This window comes from Malaya genurostris, chromosome 2 (genome assembly GCF_030247185.1).
Source record: "Malaya genurostris strain Urasoe2022 chromosome 2, Malgen_1.1, whole genome shotgun sequence".
Taxonomy (NCBI): Eukaryota; Metazoa; Arthropoda; class Insecta; order Diptera; family Culicidae; genus Malaya; species Malaya genurostris.
This window is the reverse complement of record NC_080571.1, coordinates 198266293-198289431: the sequence shown is the minus strand read 5'-3', so window position 1 is coordinate 198289431 and position 23139 is coordinate 198266293. Positions and strand designations below refer to the sequence as shown.

The following is a 23139-nucleotide window of genomic DNA, read 5'->3' as shown; positions in this document are numbered from 1 at the left end:
TTTAATTGACAGTCTTATTTACTGAGATAAACCACTTAATTAACAGTTGTTTTATTAATGCAATGCTCCTAGTGAGATCCTCATTACTATAGGAAACTGGAATTCACTGGTGTTCAGACGGGTGATGAACAAAGACAAACCGATGAGATGTCACGTATCCCAGGTACCATCATGGGCAACAGCAGCACTGTTGATAATAGCGTCATCGGTCAAAGTCACCTTGTAGTCTTCATTGCATGTTCCGGCGTACGCGAAACAGGTGCACCAATTCAAGAGTAAAATCAATATTCCTGTAAGATAGGTTGAGTTATATCGATAAACCAGCAGCACTTAGTAGTAGTTTTCCTATAAGCGTTATGAAATTGTAATTTCAGAAGCCACCACATATGTTAATCATTATGATAATATTCAAGGCACGGTATAATTGCTGTTACTGTCAACTAAACGGAATGTTAAGTTGGACTCAATTTTGGAGAGCAATCGAAGCTTAATTAATGACATTCTATCCTAGATTGATTTATTACTATTACATTCCTAAATATTCAAACAGGCAGTGTATTAACAAATCATACAATATAAAACTATCGTCATTTTTATGGATGAGTTTGTTCAGTCACTTGTTTATTGAAAAGTGGCAAAACATTGACCTTAGAGATATTGTACCAATAACCATTACATTGGTAGAGTCGCCATATTAGTGATAAAATCGAAAACAATATCTCTGCTCTGGTTCGAAGAAACATTACCTCAGAAAAAATAGTTCGAAACTTGTTCAATAATGCTGTTATAGCGACGCGAAAACACGAAGCGAATGCATCTATTTTCATCTTGCCCTGAGAGACAATCTATCGAACAGAGACAGCAGATCTCACTCTAACTAATGGTTTTCTCATAAGAGATGACTACTGGAACCGCTACCCTATATAAAGCTTGAAATTATATATCGATAGTATTCGTGTTCTGTTTTATAATCAAATTAATTTGAAGGCTTCACTATTATAACCAAAACATCGACTTGAAACTACATACCTAAATATGGATGGCAGTAGCTCATTTCTTTAATGATTTTACAACTTCGCACGGAACGACCAAAATTAGCTCTACGACTAATTCGTATTACTGTTTTTGAATTAGTTGATTTTAACAACAGAATTTCCAAAATAACTCTAAAATTAGTTAAAGTTGAGAATTTACTTTGCTGAAAAAAAAATCTTATTTTTAGAGAATGTGTTTAGTTGACGAATATCCTGGACACAATCCAGCAATATTTCAATCCAACACGAAATTCTCATTGATAACTAATTTTGTTATTAAAATCAGAAAATTTGTTTCTATTTATCTATCACCATCATTACTAAAGGACAGCACAAAGAAAACAAAAATGAAATTGGTTTTATTAACAAGTTTATTAGCCAAAAACTCGTGAGAAGTGTCAGTGCAAAACAATCCATTAAAAAGCTAAAAACGACAGTCTTGTTGAAACTGCTTGCAAATAGTTTAGATGTTTTTCGCATGTGTTACGATATATCCATATCTAAATTTCTTAACCGATATGTAAAAATGACGTAAACTTTTAGTGGAAAGTGTATGATCATCTTCATTTATTTTACGCTTTACCTTCGAATCATCAGCGCATTAGCAGTGTAAAGCTACGAACAGACTAACCAGTTTATCTGTCACAGTTTATCTGCCACAGACAAGTAATTTTTCGGCAGTTTATATTTGGTCTGGCAATGTGATTACACTATTCACAGTTGAATGACTGCAACAGTCAAGTTTGACTGCGGACAGTCAATACTTTGACAGTTGTTATGTTTGACTGTGACAGACTTTTTGAGCATGTCTGTATTGTGATTACATTGATCAGACAAATCAAGCTGGTTACAAACTTAAATATAGGGAGTGGGCTGTTTATTACAGTTTTTCTGCACACAGTGATCACATTGTAATTAATTCAATTATCGAACTAATGAACGAACGATAAGCTATTGAAAATTCGGTAAATATTCACAAAATCTAGAAAAAAATTTCAAATCAGTACATTTTCTGTTAAGCTACGATCAGACTAGCCAGTTTATCTGTCACAGTTTATCTGCCACAGACAAATAATTTTTCGACAGTTTAAATTTGGTCTGGCAATGTGATCACACTATTCACAGTTAAATGACTGCAACAGTCAAGTTTGACTGCCGACAGTCAATACTTTGACAGTTGTTATGTTTGACTGTGACAGACTTTTTGAGCATGTCTTCATTGTGATCACATTGATCAGACAAATAATACTGGTTACAGACTTAAATATAGAGAGTGGGCTATTTATTGCAGTTTTTCTGCCCAAAGTGATCACATTGGAAGAAAGTTTGTGGGGCAGAGAACTTTTCACGGAATATTGCATTATGATAAAATATCGATCTGGTCTCACAAACGGAGGTTCGTTGCGTTGCTACTTGGTGTTTTGTGTTTCGAAGCAATTGAAGAAGGAATATAAATGTGCTCCGGTTTTTTTACCTTTTTTATAAATATCAAAAATATTCTTATTCTTTATAAAATATTTCATCTTTGTTACTAAACTTTGGTTGTTCTGTTTCTTATTTCCTATCTGTATCTTGGTGTTCACTGATTTAGTGTCATTTGATACAAATAGTATTCGGAAATAAATGAATGCGACGGTGAGGGAGAAGCCCCCAGTCAAGTGCTTTGATTGTATCCTTCCTGAACTTTGAAACTGATTTTGATTTGACTCTGCAGTATTTTTCTTCAAATGCAAACATAATTCTAATGCTTTCTCCAAATCATCTCTTTCTAATACAAAATTCGACAATTTTTAAATGATGAAAATATACGATGTTGTTTGCTCTATGACTATGATGTGTATTTGATATGTTTAGCAGATGTCATCACAACAACAAAAAATTGAGATTCTTTCACATCATATGTTCATTATCTATACGTTTGTGTCTTAACGCTCACATCATACGGGTATATCTTCTATTACTAAAAAATCCAGAGTGGCACCGAGATCGAAAGCGTGAAAAAATATGTTTCGAAATTGTTGAGTATTTTTCACGCCATAAATACATTTTCAATAAATTGTAAATGGAGTGATAGATTCAAAAATCAAATGCAATGAAAATCCATAGAATCATCCTACCTCCGTAAATATGACAATTAAAGAGTTGACATTTTGGGAAGGTTGTCTCCAGTTCAAGCTCTTTCAAATATGGTATAACGGTATGAATTCGCTTTGGGGCAGAGTTCAGATTTTGACAGATCCACAATTTTATTACCAAACGCTTTGTAATCAATTCAATTATCGAACTAATGAACGAACAATAAGCTATTGGAAATTCGGTAAATATCTTCAAAATCTAGAAAAAAATTCAAATAAGTACATTTTCTGTTACTGTTCAGCATTTTTAGTAGTAAATACTTTTTTCATTAATTCATTATTTAATTTTTCATAATTATTTCATCCAAGTACAAAGCAAAACGTGATATGCTTCTGGAGATCCATTGCACTTTATCGTGAAAGAAGAGCTCGGAAAATTCAGTAGTAATTTCTAATAAGAATTCTACGAAATATGCGACAAGCTTCATTATTTCGACCGGGAATGACGACACTGACAACGCGGTTCGGTGAGAAGTTAGTACACGTGGTTGAGAGATAGAAGTGGGGTCTAATACTCGTTAATCGATTTCGATCGATTTCAAGTACTTTTTTTTGTAAAATATACAATATTTCTGTATAGAACTAAAGAGCCGCAGCATCATATCCGAAGAGCCATGGGTTATCCTGATTCCCGAATTCCTGTGCCTGAAATAGTGGTCATATACTCAAAAATGGAACTCACTCACAGTGAAAACTTAAAATTTCATTTTTACCATTTCTAAAATTATAAGTATTTAAAATTTAAACGTAAGTACGATGGCCGAATCATATAAAATCTTATAAAAATTACTAAAATCAATACATTTTGTAAGTCATGTTAACAGATGGTCATTCGAATCGACTTCATTTACACCGGTTACAGAAGTACCTGCAATAGCAAAACTGTTTCATTTTGTTGGTTGTTGGTTGTGCTAATTGATTTTATTTTGTTTTCTTTCAAGAAGCAATAAGAATTATTTCGAAGGATACCACATATATGAGAATGTGAGAATATGCGTAATACGAGAAAGTCATCAATACACCACTAGGTGGATTAAAACAGGTTTTTTATTACTATCTGGTTTCTACACATTAGAAAAAAATTGATCACGTCACCAACCCTCTTGGGGAAAACCACGTGTACTCACTTCTCACACTGGTGCTGAAACGTTTTGCTTTGTGTTTGGATGAAATAAACAAGTTTTTGGTTGTCATAGAATCTGTGGCAGACAACTGCTGCACAACAGTTTCAGAAACAGCCAAATTTGTCTGTACAGTCATCAACTGTTTGTCTGTCGACTATGATCACACTGTGATTACATTGTCACAGATAATCTGCACACTTTGACTGCATACAGATGGACAGTCAAGCCGATTTTGACTGCTTGCAGACAACTGCGAACCGATTACACTATTGTTGTTTTCGTTTTTAAATTGCACTACACCGGTGTAGCGAAAGCTGCACCTAAACCGTTCGTTTTTACCAATTGCACTACACCAGTGCTACACTTTTTCTGCGCCGATACCACTGGTGTAGCACTCATCAAAAGTTTGGTGTAGCTCTGTATAATGGAATCGTTTATTGTAGTCAATGGTTACTGTTTATGTTTTCGTAATTTTTGTTCGTTTATTCATGCTTCAGTGTAGCACTGCACCGGTGTAGTGCAAATTAAAAACGAAAACGCCATATGATACAGTCAAACTGCACAAGTTTGTGCAGATAAACTGGCTAATGTAATCGTACCTTAATATTATCCGTGGATAACTACACAGTTCCAAAAAATCTTGCGATTTTACATATTATAAGACGCACATAAATGGAGTGTCAGATTTCACATAAATTTATTTTCAAGAAAATTGTGTGATTAGAAAATTTCATGGCTTGTAATCGAATGAAATAAAAAACAAAAGATCAATAGCAACGCGCGACTTGAACCGAGAAACACTAGATCACAAAGCACTCCAGTTAATCGACTGAGCCACAGAGGCTAATATCTCCCTAATGAATAATTGATACATATAAAGCCAAACAGTGGCACTTGGTAAAAAGCCTGTAAAATGCTGCACGAATGGAATATTGCTTCTTTTTTCAAATGATGTAGTAAGAAGTTAAGTTTGTAAAATTATGTCAACTGAAAAAGTCATAATTTTTTTTGTGTACTTCTATCCAAACACCCGTTCGCGGTCTTCACTCGCTAATCCAATCATTCCTTATCTCACTGTGCGTTTAGTACAAGCCGGTTCTCTTGAGGTACCAAAACACCGAAACGATTTCATTGTCTTGTCTGCATTTAGATTTTGATTGAAATGTTCTAAACAGACGAAATCACGGTAGGAAAAGCACTCTCAAACATAAATTTTTACAGGGTATTTTTATTTACAGATTAAACGTGTTTCAAGTACGAATTAGGAGTGTTCTCACCCAAAATGTTGCATCATCGGAATGAATAACGTTGGTTCAATCGCGTTGTCGTCAGCACAGGTTTTGCATTTTTCGACATAAATAGGTAATAACAATGGTTTCAAGGTCGGTGGCCCATATTCCACTTCCACCTTTCACATACGGCCAGTTGAGCCGCCTCTATTTTGTTTTGTTGATTTGTGGTTGTTCACGTCGAGCAACTAGTGACCTTTTAGCTCTCATCTGGACAGCAAACCGTAAATTTAAAATCTAAAATATTCTTCAATTTAAAAAAATGCCCCATTTTTTTTTATTTAAAAGACATTTTTATTCAGGCCTATTTGCGTACAAGCTTTACGTGGCCGATTGAGCCGATTTCTAAAGTAAAAATTTTTTTGTATTCGATCTCGTTGTCACCCTTTTTCTAGGGGGAGAGGGGCTTCCATTTCCCTCCTGCGAGGTTTGAGGGGCACTTTGTTCGTGCCTCGTCCATTGACGCATCGGTGGTATTGTTGATTTCCGTTCTTTTCGTTTTCCTTGTTATTCGCAGTCTTGATCTCGTTGCTAGTTATTGTAGAAGCGCTTTGTTGTACATTGGTTGCAGTTGCTTGTTGGTGTTTTTGAAACAGGAGCACTGCATTCACTAGTTTCCGTTGTTGAGCGGTTGTTCTTGTTTTTGTTTGTTTTCGCAGTTTTAGTGCAAGGTTTGCCGTAGTGTGCAGGTGACATGTAACCAGTCGATTTTCATACGTAATCAGCGTTTAGCACGGATGTATTCCGTCTTGATCACAAATGATGTAAAATGGAATTGCTTTACGTAGTTGCATACGTACCACTCGTACGCCATTCCGGATACCCGGGAAAAAATTTCGCCATACTTCCCTTTCGATGGAAAGAACTTCACCGTACTGCGACATACTTTCCCGAACATACCCATCGCTGGTCTGCGGGGGAAGGTCATGCACGCGTACTTCTATGGCATTGTCCACCAAGTACACAGGTATTTTAAATTTAACATAGTCATGATCAACACTGTGCACCCCGTTAGTAACCGAAGCAAATGCAATTGCATCTCTTTCACGTTTGAACATAATGTACACACAGGTAGGCGCCTTGTTGAATTGAATCTCATTTACATCATTAACGTTTAGATGCATTCGTTCCTTAAGCAAGATTTCAATTTCGGTTGCTGCTGGTCTAACTTTGCAGCGCTTGAAACCAATACAAACTGAATTTGGCCTTTTTTTTTTTTTTTCAAATAAAATTTTTATTAGGCTCATTTGCTTTAGCTTAACGTGGCCGATTGTCTTGTTGTTAGGGAGAGAGAAAGGGATGCCGTATTACGGGGCGGCATACTCCCCAGTTAGTAAGGGGACATAGGGAGGGTGGGACCTACACAGTATTGAATTGAAATTTGAATACATCATTGGTTTGTGGCATACATCTTTTAGACACATTTTGCGTTCGATGAATCTTCATGTTTTTCAGCTTGTAGCAATGAAGAGATTATTCTGGATTGGGATGCTTCGTTGGTGTGTTCTGACGTTGATGTGACGTTTTTGGGTAGCTTCCAGCAACTCAGTCAGTTCAAGGCAGGTGCATGCTCCGAAGCATCGTTTACACAGGCCATACTTCCAGCAACGTAAAGAAGAGTGCGGTAGAGCTGTAGACGAGAAAGAGATAGGGAGAGCACTAAATTTGAGCATTGATAGTTTTCAAGAAGTTATAGATGAGAGTCATATAAGGAAGATTTCGAGTTGCCAAGACGTCGCGGACTGGTACGAAGGGTGGTATACCTCGGGCCCGAAGGGAACCTATGAGTTGGGACCTGGCATCACAATACTCGACACATGTCCAAACAACATGTTCGATGTCATGATAACCCTCACCGCAAACGCAGACACCACTCTCAGCGAGCCCCACACGACGGAGATGCGCGCTGAACATATAATGATTAGACATGAGCCTTGACATTACACGAATAAAGTCTCGGCTCACGTCTAACCCCCGGAACCAAGCTTTCGTCGATACCTGTGGGATTATTGAGTGTAACCATCGTCCCAGAGTTCCACTATTCCATGTATTCTGCCAGCTAGCTAGAGTTTTCTGACGACAGCAACTGAAAAATTCATTGAAGCAGATTGGTCTTTCATAGATATCACCTTCTAGTGCGCCCACCTTGGCTAACGAGTCCGCCCTCTCATTGCCCCGTATGGAACAATGTGAGGGGACCCAAACCAAGGTAATCTGGTATGATTTTGCAGATAAAGCACTCAATTGTTCCCGTATTTTCCCCAGGAAATACGGTGAGTGCTTTCCAGGCTTCACTGAACGGAGAGCCTCAATGGAACTGAGACTGTCCGATACAATGAAGTAGTGATCTGTGGGCAGAGTGTCAATGATCTCAAGGGTATACTGAATTGCAGCTAGTTCTGCGACGTAAACTGAAGCTGGATCACTGAGTTTATAGGAAACGGTGAAATTTACATTGAATATACCGAAGCCAGTGGACCCGTCTAGATATGATCCGTCAGTGTAAAACATTTTATTACAGTCGACTTCTTTAAATTTATTATTAAAAATTTTTGGGATCTCTTGAGGGCGTACAGGATCCGGGATTCCACAAATTTCTTCTTTCATGGATGTGTCGAAAAGCACAGTAGAATTAGAAGTATCCACAAAATGAACACGATTGGGAACAAACGAAGAAGGATTTATATTCTGAGCCATGTAGTCAAAATACAAGGACATAAAACGGGTTTGTGAATTAAGCTCGACGAGCTTTTCAAAGTTTTCTATCACCATCGGATTCAAAATGTCGCATCGGATTAGCAGTCGATATGAGAGATCCCAGAACCTGTTTTTCAACGGTAAGACGCCCGCCAGCACTTCAAGACTCATCGTATGGGTTGATTGCATGCAATCCAAGGCAATACGTAAACAACGATACTGAATTCTTTCCAGTTTAATGAAATGAATATTCGTAGCGGAGCGGAAACAGAAACATCCATATTCCATTACTGACAATATAGTCGTTTTGTACAACCTGATCAGGTCTCCTGGGTGAGAGCCCCACCAAGTTCCGGTTATTGTACGAAGGAAATTGATTCTCTGTAAACATTTTCGTTTCAAATATCTAATGTGACATCCCCAGGTACCTTTGGAATCGAACCAGACCCCGAGATATTTAAATGTGAAAACCTGAGCTATGGTTTCACCACCTAGTTGAAGCTGTAGTTGCGCAGGTTCTCGCTTCCTTGAAAATACAACCAGCTCAGTTTTCTCCGTAGAGAACTCGATACCCATTTGAAAAGCCCATGTCGACAAGTTGTCGAGGGTATCTTGCAATGGTCCTTGGAGATCGGCAGCTTTGGGTCCTATAATAGACACAACACTGTCGTCGGCAAGTTGTCTTAGCGTGCAAGATGTGTTGATACATTCATCAATGTTATTTACGTAAAAGTTGTATAAAAGGGGGCTTAAGCATGAGCCCTGAGGAAGACCCATGTAACTGAATCGCTTTGTCGTCAAATCACCATGCTCAAAATGCATGTGTTTCTCGGACAATAGATTATATAAAAAGTTGTTCAAAACTGGTGAAAGACCATGCTGATGCAACTTCTCAGATAGAACGTTAATGGAAACTGAATCGAATGCCCCCTTGATGTCGAGGAAAACTGATGCCATTTGTTCTTTACGAGCAAATGCCATTTGAATTTCTGTTGAGAGCAACGCTAGACAATCGTTCGTTCCTTTGCCCCTGCGGAACCCAAATTGTGTACCTGAAAGCAATCCATTTGTTTCGACCCAATTGTCTAGACGGAAGAGAATCATTTTCTCCAACAATTTCCGAATACAGGAAAGCATAGCAATCGGCCGATACGAATTGTGATCGGAGGCTGGTTTTCCAGGTTTTTGAATAGTAATAACTCTCACTTCTCTCCATTCGTGTGGGACAATATTACCCTCGAGGAACTTGTTGAATAAATTCAACAAGCGCCTTTTGGCAGAGTCGGGCAGATTTTTCAACAAGTTGAATTTAATTCTGTCTAACCCCGGGGCTCTATTGTTACACGACAAGAGCGCAAGTGAGAACTCTACCATCGAAAACGGTGTTTCTTTTGTATTCAATGTCGCGACGCGGGATATCTTCTGTTCCGGAACAGAATCAGGACATACTTTCTTAGCGAAATCAAATATCCAGCGGTTAGAATATTCCTCGCTTTCGTTCGCGTGATTTCGATTGCGCATGCGACGGGCCGTATTCCAAAGAGTGCTCATTGCTGTTTCTCTCGTTAATCCGTCAACAAACCTTCGCCAGTAACCGCGTTTCTTAGCTTTAATCAGACTTTTCATTTGAAATTCTAACGCCGCGTATTTCCGATAATTATCTGGAGTTCCGTTCCTTCTAAACGAGATGAAGGCTGAAGCTTTTTTCGTTTTCAGCTCTGAGCACTCTTTGTCCCACCATGGGTTGGGAGAACGCATACTAGTTTGCGCGCTAGGTACTCGTTTCGTCTGAGCTTGAATTGCGGTGTCAAGAATCAAGCCAGCCAAAAATGTATACTCTTCCTCCGGAGGAAGCTCCTGTGATGTTTCTAATTTCTCAGACATCGAGCTCGCGTAACGTTTCCAATCAATGTTTCGTGTGAAATCGTACGAAACATTGATTGTTTCCGATGGTCTTCCACGGTTGGTGATAGAAACTATGATCGGCAAGTGATCGCTACCGTGAGGATCACAGATTACCTTCCACTTGCAATCTAACTGTAGCGAAGTCGAGCAAAGGGATAAATCCAGCGCACTTGGTTGTGCTGGCGGTCTAGGGTTCCGTGTCATTTCTCCCGTGTTTAGAATTGTCAAATTGAAGTTGTCACACAGATCTTGGATTAACGAAGAACGATTATCATCATATAAGCAGCCCCATCCTGTACCATGCGAGTTAAAGTCCCCTAAAACCAGCATCGGTGAAGGAAGAAGTTCTATGATGTCTGCAAGCCGACGATGCCCTATCGAGACTCTGGGAGGAATGTAGATAGAAGCTATACATAGATCTTTGCCTTTAATATTAATTTGGCAAGCAACAACTTCAATTCCCGGTGTCGAGGGGAGGTTAATACGATAAAATGAATAGCACTTTTTAATCCCTAAAAGTACCCCTCCATAAGAGTCTTCTCGGTCCAGGCGGATTATGTTAAAATTATGGAAGTCGAGGTTGATGTTAGAAGTAAGCCAAGTTTCACTCAAGGAGAATACATCGCAATTATGAGTATGTATTAAGTGTTTGAAAGAATCAAGTTTTGGGATGATACTTCTGCAATTCCACTGAAGCACAATGATCATATCTTCGATTCTCAGTGGTAAATTATCCATCAAAAGATACGATCGCTGCAAGGAGGGGCCATTGTTCAGTCAACTGTTTTAAAAATGTCCTTACTGTTGGCAGTAGAGCAGTTAGGAAGCTTTTCAGAGGATCAGTAATATTGAAGGCTGTTAATATCCAGTCCACGATATCAGAAAATTTCAATAATCCAGCGTTTGTTGGATTTTCTGGTTGTGCTTTGGGGTCATTCGGGTTTTTTGATGCCCCAGGAAGTGCTGGGTACTCCTTATCATCCCTAAGTTTTTTGAACCCAGGAGGTGTTTGCTTCGGTTTTGAGTCAGCACTTTTTGTTTCCGTTTGGTTCTTTTGTGACGAAGAGGACAGTCTGAGGCCTTTACGAGGAAGCTTGGGAGAAGCCAGATTTTGTCTTTTCCTGCTTCCTTCAACCTGTGTGTAGGAAGGTCCTTCGCCTGGGTCGTCAGAGGTATCCTCTTCAACTGGCAAGATTGCAAACGGGTTCTCAGGGGTCGATGGAGTGGTTCTTTTTAAGATTTCCGCATAAGAACGTTTGGAACGTTCTTTCACGGATCGCTTCAATTTCTCCGCACGCTGTATGTACGTAGGGCACACCGAAAGATCATGAGGATTCTCCCCGCAGTAGCAACACTTTTCCACTGCTCTTCTGCAGAGATCGTCCTCATGGGCCTCTCCGCATTTGCCGCATCGCAGTTTGTTGCAACAATAGGTTGCCGTATGACCTAGCTGTTTGCAGCTTGTACAATGCATTACCCGCGGTACATACAGCCGAACAGGTAGACGAACTCCACTCACTACCAAATAATTTGGAAGTGCAGATCCGGCAAAAGTCACGCGAAATGAGTCCGATTGGTAAAATTTACCATCTATCGATTTGGAGTGCAATTGCTTGCACTCCAAAATTTTCACTGGTTGAAGGTCGGGGTTTTTGAAACGGCCTACCCCGTCCTTCATCAGATCTTCGATTGTCAGACTTTCGTCACGGACCACACCGTCGATCTCCACCACATGAGACGGGACGTACACGCGGTACTCCTTCGTGAACAACTCGCTGGTAGCAATCTCGTTTGCTTGCTTCAGGTCGGACACAACAACGCGTAACTTGTTTGGCGAAACCTTATCTATTGTTTTTATTGCCGAGAAATGTTTTTCCAGGTCCCGAGCAATATTTAAAACTCTGAGAGACTTTAATTTGGGCCTTTTTCTTAGAGGGAGATGGAGGCATCGGAGAGGGAGATGGCATTGGAGAGGGAGATGGTATCGGAGGGGGAGATGGTATAGGAGGGGTAGATGGCATCTCGGAAGCAAACTCAGCCTCTAAATGTTCTTCGTTCATTCGTTCAGCTTCGCCCTCCTCCGAGACACCCCCACTGTCATCAATATTCATATTTAAAGTGCGGGAGTAAAGAAGTCTCCCGCACTTGAAATGAGAAAGAAAGAAATAAAATGAAAAGAAAATATATGAATAGTAAAAGTTGAAAGAAAAAGTTTGAGAAAATACTTAACAGTATGTCACGGTAAGCTGTTAGGTGAGTTGCTCCTTCACTCCTTCGTTGTGCTTCAGCGTGACCTTGACTCAGGATTTGGCTGCTGCGATGCGGGTAGCAAACAATAGAAATAACTGCTGCCCGAGGATAGCACAATAGCGTCTACTGTCGATACCGATACAAAACCGGTGCACAGACAGAACTCACTTGCGGGGATGCTACTTTTTATCACTTTTATTTAATGCCAATACTACAGCCTCTGCTGTGATAGGCACCTTCGTCTTACCGATGTCGATTGTTAAAAAAACGCGTGTGCTCACTTCGAACATTCGGTTACGAATGAATTTGGCCTTGTAGGCCAAGTTTCAGGCTTTGTTAAATCGTATTTGCCCATTTCGTACACTATATTGTTCACTGCACTGTATTGTCTTCGTTTCTGTCGTCTCGACCGTAAACAATTTGCAACTGTGTCGGATGAGATGCGAGCACGAACTGGAAAAATGTCCCATTGTTGTCGTTGGTCTTGTCACAATGTTTTGATTAGTTCTGATCCGAAGTACAACCTGCCTCTTTGTCCAGCTACACGTAATTGCGCGTAATGACATTTTCGCGTTTTACAATATTTGTTTGTATTTTTCAGAAAATTGTCTTTGACTGTAACATAACTTTATCGTTTTATTTTTCTGTAGGTAATATATAGTAATATTTTCATAAGAAGTGAATTTTCCCCCACTTCCCCTACATTCAATAAATTGTATTATTTCGAAAATTACCGTTATTATTTTGAACCTTGGTGTACGATAATTTCTGGGAAGCGACAAGATGGACGAACTGGGTGAAATCTAAGTGATATGAAAATGACAGAATCAAAACACAAATGAACATGATTTGTTTTGATAAAAAAAGATTTTATCCTCTATTTATGTTATGTAACACTAGATACCAATATGTTTAAACAATACATTTTTACTAACTGTTCTTCGCGAAGTTCGTAATTCGATCCCGTTATCTAAAAGCCTTATCTTCGCTTGCGTTACGCACAAAATTTGTAATATTATAATATCGGTGAAATTATGTTTGTCTAGCAGGATAAATGTGTTAGATAGTTTGAAAATCCTAATATCATTATTCTTCCCTTGAAGCCGCTAGTGACAGACTTTGTCTGTATTATCTTCCCTTTCGGTAGAACCATTCTCCTGAAAAGAATTAAAACTAGTTAACTCATAACCGCGAGCTTTACAATCAAAACTACCATCATATCTAACTAAAGTCCCGTATTTTTCTCTTGTTTCGTTGCAGCAAATTTATTCATATCTTATATTTATTCCTTTCCAAATTATACCAGCACAGAAATTAAACTAAAAGAAGTACGAGGACATTGAACAAAAAATAACTAGATATCAAATTCAAATTTAATTCCAGTCTATTTTCCTGAACGTGTCAATAAAAGAATTTTCGTAAGCTAATCTTATTAATACACTACTTAATTGATGTTACCTTCATTATTCGTATTTATTGATAATTTACTTTACAGTTATCGGAAGCAACCTGTTTAGGAGGCATATCGAGTTTCGTTTGGATACATTCACACTTGTTTTGATATCTTTCTTTAGTTTGTTTTTTCATAGACATTTAAAATTTTCTCGTGTTTGGTATTTAGAACAGTTATTTGACTTATGGAACAATGTTTCGATAAATTAAAAATTGGTTTTATTTGATTTTTAATGATTACTGTTTTTTGTTAATTACAATACAAATCAATGAATCTTAGGTTCTCTGCCGCAATCATTGTGAAAACGACACGAATCTGTCAATTTCACTCAACGATTGCAGCAACTCAGTGATATTCATGTAACTTATATCATAATATCACAGATCGAGAGGGGGTAGAGAAAAATTCCGAATTTATTCATTTGCTACTCGCTGTCTTCGTTTGGACCGAAAAACGAACCGTCGGGGGAGTAATCCATTCAGCACCCATTCCGCACGAGTGCATTGATTTAAATTCGATCTGATACACACCTGACATGAAGGAAGAAATCAATACCGTTTGATTGTGATGTTTAATTCGATACGTCACGCTTGGTTAATTAAATGATTTCCAATTTATTCTGAAGGCAGATTGTGTATAGCTTTGGAAAATAAAATTAAATAAGGATTATTGAACAACCAGTTCTTTATGAATTGCTAATGCACTCACTGAGTCGAAGTCAAAACTAAAAAAAAAGAATAATCAGAATGTTATCTCCCTATAGTAGCGTAAACATAAATGTTCAAGTTCATAGTAACTATTTCTTCAAATTTTTTTTATTGTTTTATGTAACAGTAATTTATCATACTTCATTTAATTCGAGTTTATTTCCTAATTGTTTGAGTAAAATATTACATCACAGCCATCATATTACCAAGATATTAGGCTCTCAGATTTAAAGAACAAATTATGAGACATACTTTTTAGCGATCGTGACGCCTCCAATTATCACGCTTCAAAACTTGTGCATGCAAGTTGGCGTTTGAATGCTCTCAAGCTTGTGCGAAATTAACAACACTGCACTCTCGCAAACGTTGATAAACTTCAAACTGAAATCAGCCGGAAGTCTAAGCTGATTGGACCGAAGTCTATTTAGAGATCAGGATACAAATTCAAAATAATTATGCCAAATTAAGCGATTTCGAATTATGCCTTATGATTTTCGAACAATCAACAACGCACTGGACGAACTCTGGATAACTTCCGAGAATATAATTTGTGGACTCATATCTATTCATAGAACTCAAAATTGTGTACGATTCAGAGAAACGCAACAAAATAGGGCATATTATTATAATATGGCTTTCCGACGAAATTGATTAAACTAATTCGTGCAACGTTTGATATATCGAAGTCCAGTGCCATGATAATTGGAATGACATCCGATGTATACGTCACGTTAGATGAATTGAACATGTGTGCACTCTTTAATTTGTTGTTCAATATAGCACTCGAACGAGTGATATGATGAGGCGTTCAAAGAAGATACCATTTCTTCACAAATGCTTCTTGGTTTTGAAAACGATATGAATATTATAGGTGTTGATTGCAGAGCTGTGGGAGAGGCTTTTCTACCCTTCGGAAAAAAGCTTGTAAAGCACATAATTACTCCATGTGGAAACGTCTGGGGTACGATACGAGGTTTTGGATGAGTTCTTATAACTGAAATCAAAAGGTCGGATAAAATGAAATGATTTGGATCACGTAACTTGAAAAGTTCATTAATAGCATTCTAAAGACTGTACTCGAACAAAACTTTATATTGCATAGGTAAAAAAATTATGGACTCGGAAAAAATGGCACGCTTTATTTGTATACTAACTTTTTATTCGATATTTGATATATAAATATATGACATTTTGGATAAAACTAGTTTAGTGTGTAATGTTAACATAAACAAAGTTTCATTACAATTCCAAACGGTAATCGAGATGACTTCCAAACAAGCAAGGTGTCAAAAAAAATTTTTTTTGGACGCGGCCGTGGACAATTCACGCCAGTCCTACAGGTAGATCGCGAGACAGTTGGGAATCGATATGTCGACCGTTTCCGGTGGTGTAAATTGTTCAATAATATTCATAAGCGACCCTTGCACGTGACAATATTTCGATCAATCCAAAGTATTCTGAATACCGTCAAACCAACAGGCTTCGTAACTTGTGTCCACATTTTTCAACACTTTTGCGTTTAGAGCCTAAAATATTGCACCTGAGTATTGAAACATTGAAAGTTCATGACACGAATCAAACAGTCCAAACCTTTTCGATTCCGGATGTGGCCTAAGTTCTTCCGTCTTGATCATCGAGCGAACAATCATAATACCATAATATCATAATATCATCTCACATTTTACCAAAAATAAACATACTTTTTGTCAGTCGGTGTTGAACAGTCGTTCGCACCGCACGCGTATAGCTCTTGGCTCCTGGAATTTTTTTCTGGCTACCTAGAGTTTCATTGATTCAAGGCTTCAGTCTTTTTCAAGGCTACCTGAATCACTAACTAAGTGACTAAGTGATACAAAGAGTGATATTAGAGTGACTAAGTGATACAAAGAGTGATATTAGAGTAACTAAGAAATTAATCAGCCTTTTTTAAGGCTAGCTAGGAGTCTAATCGAAGACTAATTTAGCCTAGTTAATTTAATTTAAAATTTCATTAATTTCAAAAATGCCTGCGTCCAACCGGAAAGGCAACAAGCCTAAGGCTAAAAATAATTCAATACGGAATAAATCACAATCCGTTATTCAACATTTTTCTAATAACATTCACGATCTTATAGAATCTGAATGTAAAAATAAAAGACAACGGACGGATTTCCCTTCCGCTGATCCTATGCCGTCTAACAATATTTACGAGATTCTTCCTGAATCCGATTGTAGCGACATAGAAGAAAATTCTTCAAAAATTCCCAAAATGGACGCTTGTCGTTCTGGGAAGAAACATCAATCTATGCCACCAGTGACGGTGATGATTTCCGACTTCAAAGCATTCCGTACTGAGCTTTCTACTTTTCTCCCGGAAGTAAAAGTCTCATTTCAAATCGGACGAAGAGGAGAATGTCGAGTCTTGGTGGATGGATTGGAAGATTACGAACGTCTTATTCGATATTTGTCCGAAAAACTTCATAAATTTTATTCATATGATATAAAATCAGACAGACCCTTCAAGGCTGTCTTGAAAGGATTATCAAATGATCAAAGTATTGATGAAATTAAAAATGAACTAAAAGAATTGCTTGGTTTTGCCCCTTCCCAAGTAATACTTATGAAAAAAAGAGCGAATGGTACTTCTAAACCACGCTCTGGAATTTCCCATGAACTTTACCTAATACACTTCAATCGAAGTGATGTAAACAATTTGAAAACTTTAGAAAAAGTACGTTTCATTTCCCACATTAAAATTCATTGGGAACATTATAAACGGCATAATCGTATTGCAAACTTAACGCAATGTCGTCGTTGCCAAGGCTTCGGTCATGGAACCAAAAATTGTCATATGGATATACGGTGTTTGAATTGTGGTAAATCGCATTCGAAAGACGATTGTCCAATGAATGAAACCACTGATAAATTTTCATGTTCAAATTGCAATGGAAATCATAAATCCAATTATTTGAAATGTCCTGTCAGAGAAAAAATTTTAAACGCTCGTTCGCTTAGACAACAAGTCAAATCAACGACCTTAAATTTACAGAATATACCTGAAAATTCTTCTAAGGCACCTGCCAATTCGTCTTCTAACGAAAACAATTTATTGACAGGTAGATCGACCTCGTCATCATCTTCTTCTAATGTCAGTTATGCTGGTATATTAGGTAGAAATCTATCACCTATTTCTTCTAATGTAAATAATCAAAACACAGGACCGCCTTGCAGTTCTTCTTCTAACGAAAACAATTTATTAATAGGTAGACCGGCCAAATCATCTTCTTCTAATGGCAGTCTACCTACAAATATTCCTTCAATGCCATTCGCTTCTTTAAATGAAGTCGATTTAGGCGATATAACTGAAAATAAAATGATCTACCTACAAGATCAACTTTTTCAAATGATCATCCAAATGAATTCGACTTCATCACTTTTTGAAGCATTTCAAATCGGATGGAAATTTGCAAATAATATTATAATGAATTTAAAATTTAACAGTGATGTTAAATAATTATTTGAATATTTTAAATTGGAATGCTCGATCTTTGAAATCGAGTGAAGATGAATTTTATAATTTTCTCAAAGTTCACAAAATTCATATTGCCATTGTGACAGAAACTTTTCTTAAACCAAATGTAAAATTGAAAAGTAATCCACATTATGTGGTTCATCGATTTGACAGGTTTACTGGAATTGGTGGTGGAGTTGCCATTTTTGTCCAACGGCAAATTAAACATCGAATTTTACCTTCTTTCAATACTAAAGTTATTGAAAGCTTGGGAATCGAAGTTGAAACCATTCATGGAATTTATTTCATCGCTGGAGCATATTTGCCATTCCAATGCACCGGCGAACAATTAAATTTCTTTAAAGGCGATTTGCAAAAACTTACAAGATATCGATCGAAATTTTTCGTAATAGGGGACTTAAATGCTAAGCATGTCCAGTGGAATTGTAGGCAAAATAACAGTAATGGTAAAATACTTCATAATCAACTCTCAGCTGGTTACTTTACAGTTCTTCATCCCAGTAATCCTACTTGTTTCTCTTCCGTGAAAAACCCGTCTACAATTGATCTGGTTCTAACAGATCAAAGTCACATTTGTAGTGAACCGATTACACATGCTGACTTTGACTCAGATCATCTTCCAGTAACATTCAGACTTTCCAACGAAGCTATAATTAATCCAATTAGTTCTGTTTTCAACTATCATAGAGCTAATTGGTTGGATTACAGATCTCACATTGAAAATCATGTGGATCATGAAACTATTTTAGAAAATTCTGCGGACATCGACACAGCAATTGATAATTTGAATCATTATATTATCGAAGCTAGAAATCTTTCAGTTCCCAAAGCTCAAACTAAATTAAATTCTCCTATCATCGATGACAATCTTCAACTGCTCATTCGGTTGAAGAATGTTCGTCGACGACAATATCAACGTTCTCGTGATCCTGCTATGAAAAACATAGTTAAGGATTTACAAAAAGAAATTAAACATAGATTTACTCTTTTGCGAAATGAAAATTTCGCTAAAGAAGTTGAACAAATTAAACCATATTCTAAACCTTTCTGGAAACTTTCTAAGGTTCTTAAGAAACCTCAGAAACCAATTCCTGCTCTCAAGGAAGGAAATCAAATACTTCTTACAAATGGTGAAAAAGCTCAAAAGCTAGCTCAGCAGTTCGAGAGTGTCCACAATTTTAATTTAAACGTTGTGAGTCCTATTGAAAATGAAGTCTCACTGAAGTATGATCATATTTCAACCCAAGTGTTATCACACGATGACATTTTTGAGACGAATTTTGATGAAATTAAATCAATTATTAGGAAACTCAAAAACATGAAGGCTCCTGGTAATGATGGAATTTTTAATATTCTTATTAAAAATCTTCCCGATGTTGCCTTGAGACTCCTGGTTAAAATTTTCAACAAGTGTTTTTCATTAGCTTACTTCCCAAAAAGATGGAAAAACGCTAAAGTAATTCCTATCCTAAAACCTGATAAAAACCCAGCAGAAACATCAAGTTATCGCCCAATTAGCTTACTTTCTTCTATCAGTAAACTTTTTGAAAAAATTATCTTGTTAAGAATGATGACTCATATAAATGAGAATTCAATTTTTTTACCAGAACAGTTTGGATTTCGTCATGAACATTCAACTACTCATCAACTTGTCAGAGTAACGAACATGATAAAAGCAAATAAATCTTCTGGGTTATCCACTGGAGTTGCTCTTCTAGACATAGAAAAAGCATTCGACAGTGTTTGGCACAAAGGTTTAATAGCAAAAATGTCTGATTTCCAGTTTCCTATTTATTTGATCAAAATGATTCAAAATTATTTAACTGATCGTACTCTTCAGGTTAGCTATCAGAATTGTAAATCTGAAATGCTACCCGTACGAGCCGGTGTTCCGCAGGGTTCGAGTGTAGCTCCAATCTTGTATAATATTTTCACTTCTGATCTACCAAATCTACCCGTTGGTTGTCAGAAATCGCTATTCTGTGACGACACAAGTCTGTTAGCCACAGGTAGAAATCTAAGAGTGATCTGCAGTCGCCTACAAAGAAGTTTAAATATTTTCAGTGATTATCTGTCAAAATGGAAAATTAAACCAAATGCAGCAAAAACGCAATTAATTATCTTTCCTCACAAGCCAAGAGCTTCTTTTCTAAAACCAAACAATAATCACATTCTCAATTTGAATGGCTTAGAATTGACATGGTCTGATCAAGCTAAATACTTAGGTTTAACGTATGACAAAAAACTCACTTTCAAGGATCACATTGAAGGAATCCAGGCAAAGTGTAATAAATATATTAAATGTTTATATCCTCTTATAAACAGAAATTCTAAGCTCTGTCTAAAAAACAAATTGTTAATTTATAAACAAATTTTCAGACCAGCCATGCTTTATGCGGTACCAATTTGGTCAAGCTGTTGTTCCACCAGGAAGAAAACGCTTCAAAGGATTCAGAATAAAATTCTGAAAATGATTCTGAAGCGTCCTCCCTGGTTTAGTACAAATGAGTTACACAGACTCACAAATATAGAACCATTAGATGTAATGTCACATAATATTATAAGCAAATTCCGACAAAAATCGATGCAATCTTCAATTGAATCGATTCGCTCTCTGTATTAGTTAGTAAGTTAGTATATAAGTTCCTTTTCCCCATTACACAATACAAGTAGGTTTAGAATTTTCCCTACACAAAAATCTCAGAATTGCGGAAGCAAATGATGTCTTCATGGTAATAACCAAATCATATATATATATATAATAGGGCTGAAAAGTCACCACTTGTGGCTGAACACCCAATTTAAATCTTAATAATTTAATTTTAACTCATATTCCAATAAATAGTTATTTAAAAAAAAAAAAAAAAAAAAAAAAAAAAAAAAAAAAACATACTTTTTGTCAGCATGGCGCCCTCAGGGGAGTCCGCATTGAATCTCGTACACAGAAGAAGGGAAGAGAAATGTCAAATTCGGGTGCGTAAAAATAGCAGCACTGCGAACCCATATAATTCACGGAGGACCGCTCCAGTCGATGACTAGCATACGGGCCACCCGGCGGGTCTCCGTAGCCTGGGGGTGTTTCCCGCGGACCCACATGAACCGGAGGATGCGGCCAATATAGATATTTACCAACGCCTTCTGGAAGACTCTCATGCTATATTTAAATCACCGACCACTGCCGATCGCCAGCTGTAAGCTGGATTTTCGGGAATCCGCGACCCTTATACGACATTACCTAATGATACTATTCTAGTTTAGTTAGTTTGGATTGACGAATGCATCGTAACAAATTAATGGATTTAGCGGATGTCAAGCAGATTCCCGACCTGGAGTTTTTCTACGGCAAGTCGCATACAAAGAAGAAGCGCGTACTGCCCTTCCTCCGGTTTACGAAGGTGACACTCTGTTTTGGCGATTGGTGTCACAGAAACAAACTTATCATTAACGTGGCAAAGTGTCAGGTGATTACGTTTTACCGTACTTTGAATCCTGTCAAATTTAATTACAGTATTGGTGGCTCTGTTCTGACTAGAGTTAACTAGGTGAGCGATTTAGGAATATTGTTGGATGAAAGACTGACCTTTGGTTCACATCGATCACTGATCATTTCAAAAGCATTACGTCAATTGCGAATAATTTCAAAAATCGCTAAGGATTTTCAAGATCCTCATTGCTTGAAGGCATTGTATTGCTCACTCGTTAGACCTATTCTTGAGAACGCTTCATGGTTACCGTATCAACTCTCGTGGTGCATGCGAATTGAACCAGTTCAAAGAGTTTGTTCGTTTAGCATTACAGAACTTACCGTGGAGAGAACCACCCAATCTGCCACCATTTCCGGATAGCTGCCAACTATTCGGGATCGAATCGCTGCAATGTCACCGTAAAATACAACAGACAGTAGTTACTGATCAACGGAGAAATAGATACACCGGAATTCAAATGAAGGAGGATTTACAAAGTATCCTGGCTTTGAGTGGCTGGCGAATAGCGGTCATGAATCGAGCTACATGGATGCGGTTGCTAGAAACAGCAAAGAACACCGCAGGACTAGGCTGACAGGTATGGTAAGTAACATCCTGTAAGTTGCGTTGCTGTGCAATTAGTAACGGCCAAGATGGAAGTGAGTGAATGCTCAGTTGAAAAGCTTCAGCTCAACTATCTGTATTAAAAAGATTCAAGAATATGTTTATTTAGGATCTCAAGTGGGGAGAAGGAATGAAGTCTTCAGCCGTAGGTACAGAGACAGAGGGAGGTTAAGGATAATTTCACCCGTAATCATAATATTTCAACGCAAGATGTTGTAAAACGATCGGTGTTCCGCACAGTTACGTCCAGAAGGTCAAGACAGGAATGGGATTGCATACATACAAGATCCAATACTTTCTTAACCGAGATAAACGGAAACAAAACTTTCGCCACGATCCGTGCTAGGAAGCTTAACATGGATAAGTTGACTATATACAGTTGTGATGATGGCGACCCCACTAACCAAAAGTTCGGATAAACGGGACTGATTTGGCTTAAGCAGTTTACGAATTCTATTCATGAACGTATAGAATTCTAAGCAGCCCGTTTTTTAATACCGTTTTCGTTTATTGATTAGAGCAGCCCGAGAGCTGACCCAGAGTCGCCAAAACACTTTTGATAAGTTTGTTTTAGCAACCTGGGGTCACTCTAGATCGGACTCCAATCGCGTAGTTTCGCTCTGAAAATTTTCTCGGGTCGCACCACGCATCCATGCGAGTTTGATTATTTTTTCGTTTTTATATGAGTTGTTGTTTAGGGCGCGTACCACGTGTTCGTTTTACTCGAAGTCAGAGTCGCCCGATTGAAGGTTCTAAAACGAAAACGGTATAAGTAATTATCCACGCTTGAAATTTCGCACGACGCAACCGAGCGAACTCATAACCTACTTCTACAATACATTGTTTAGCTTCTATGCAGCGAAAAAGTTCACACGGTTCTACACTTTCAAGTTACCAAAAGTACCACATGTACTTTTAAGCAGAAAGAAAGTGGATGTTTTTAGTA

At 37.7% G+C, this 23139-nt stretch overlaps 1 protein-coding gene across 9 annotated transcripts in view; it reads right to left on the bottom strand.

Moving 5' to 3' along the window:
- The window catches only part of LOC131426945 (cytohesin-1), a 117462-nt gene continuing 94323 nt past the window's right edge, over positions 1-23139 (bottom strand). For 8 of the 9 annotated variants that reach the window (XM_058589745.1, XM_058589737.1, XM_058589738.1 and 5 more), the window contains exon 11: positions 1-290. In XM_058589745.1, coding sequence (XP_058445728.1) covers positions 151-290 — 140 coding nt within the window. In that variant the 3' untranslated portion in view covers positions 1-150. The remainder of the gene's footprint in view (positions 291-23139) is intronic. The other variant, XR_009229220.1, reaches the window with a different exon arrangement.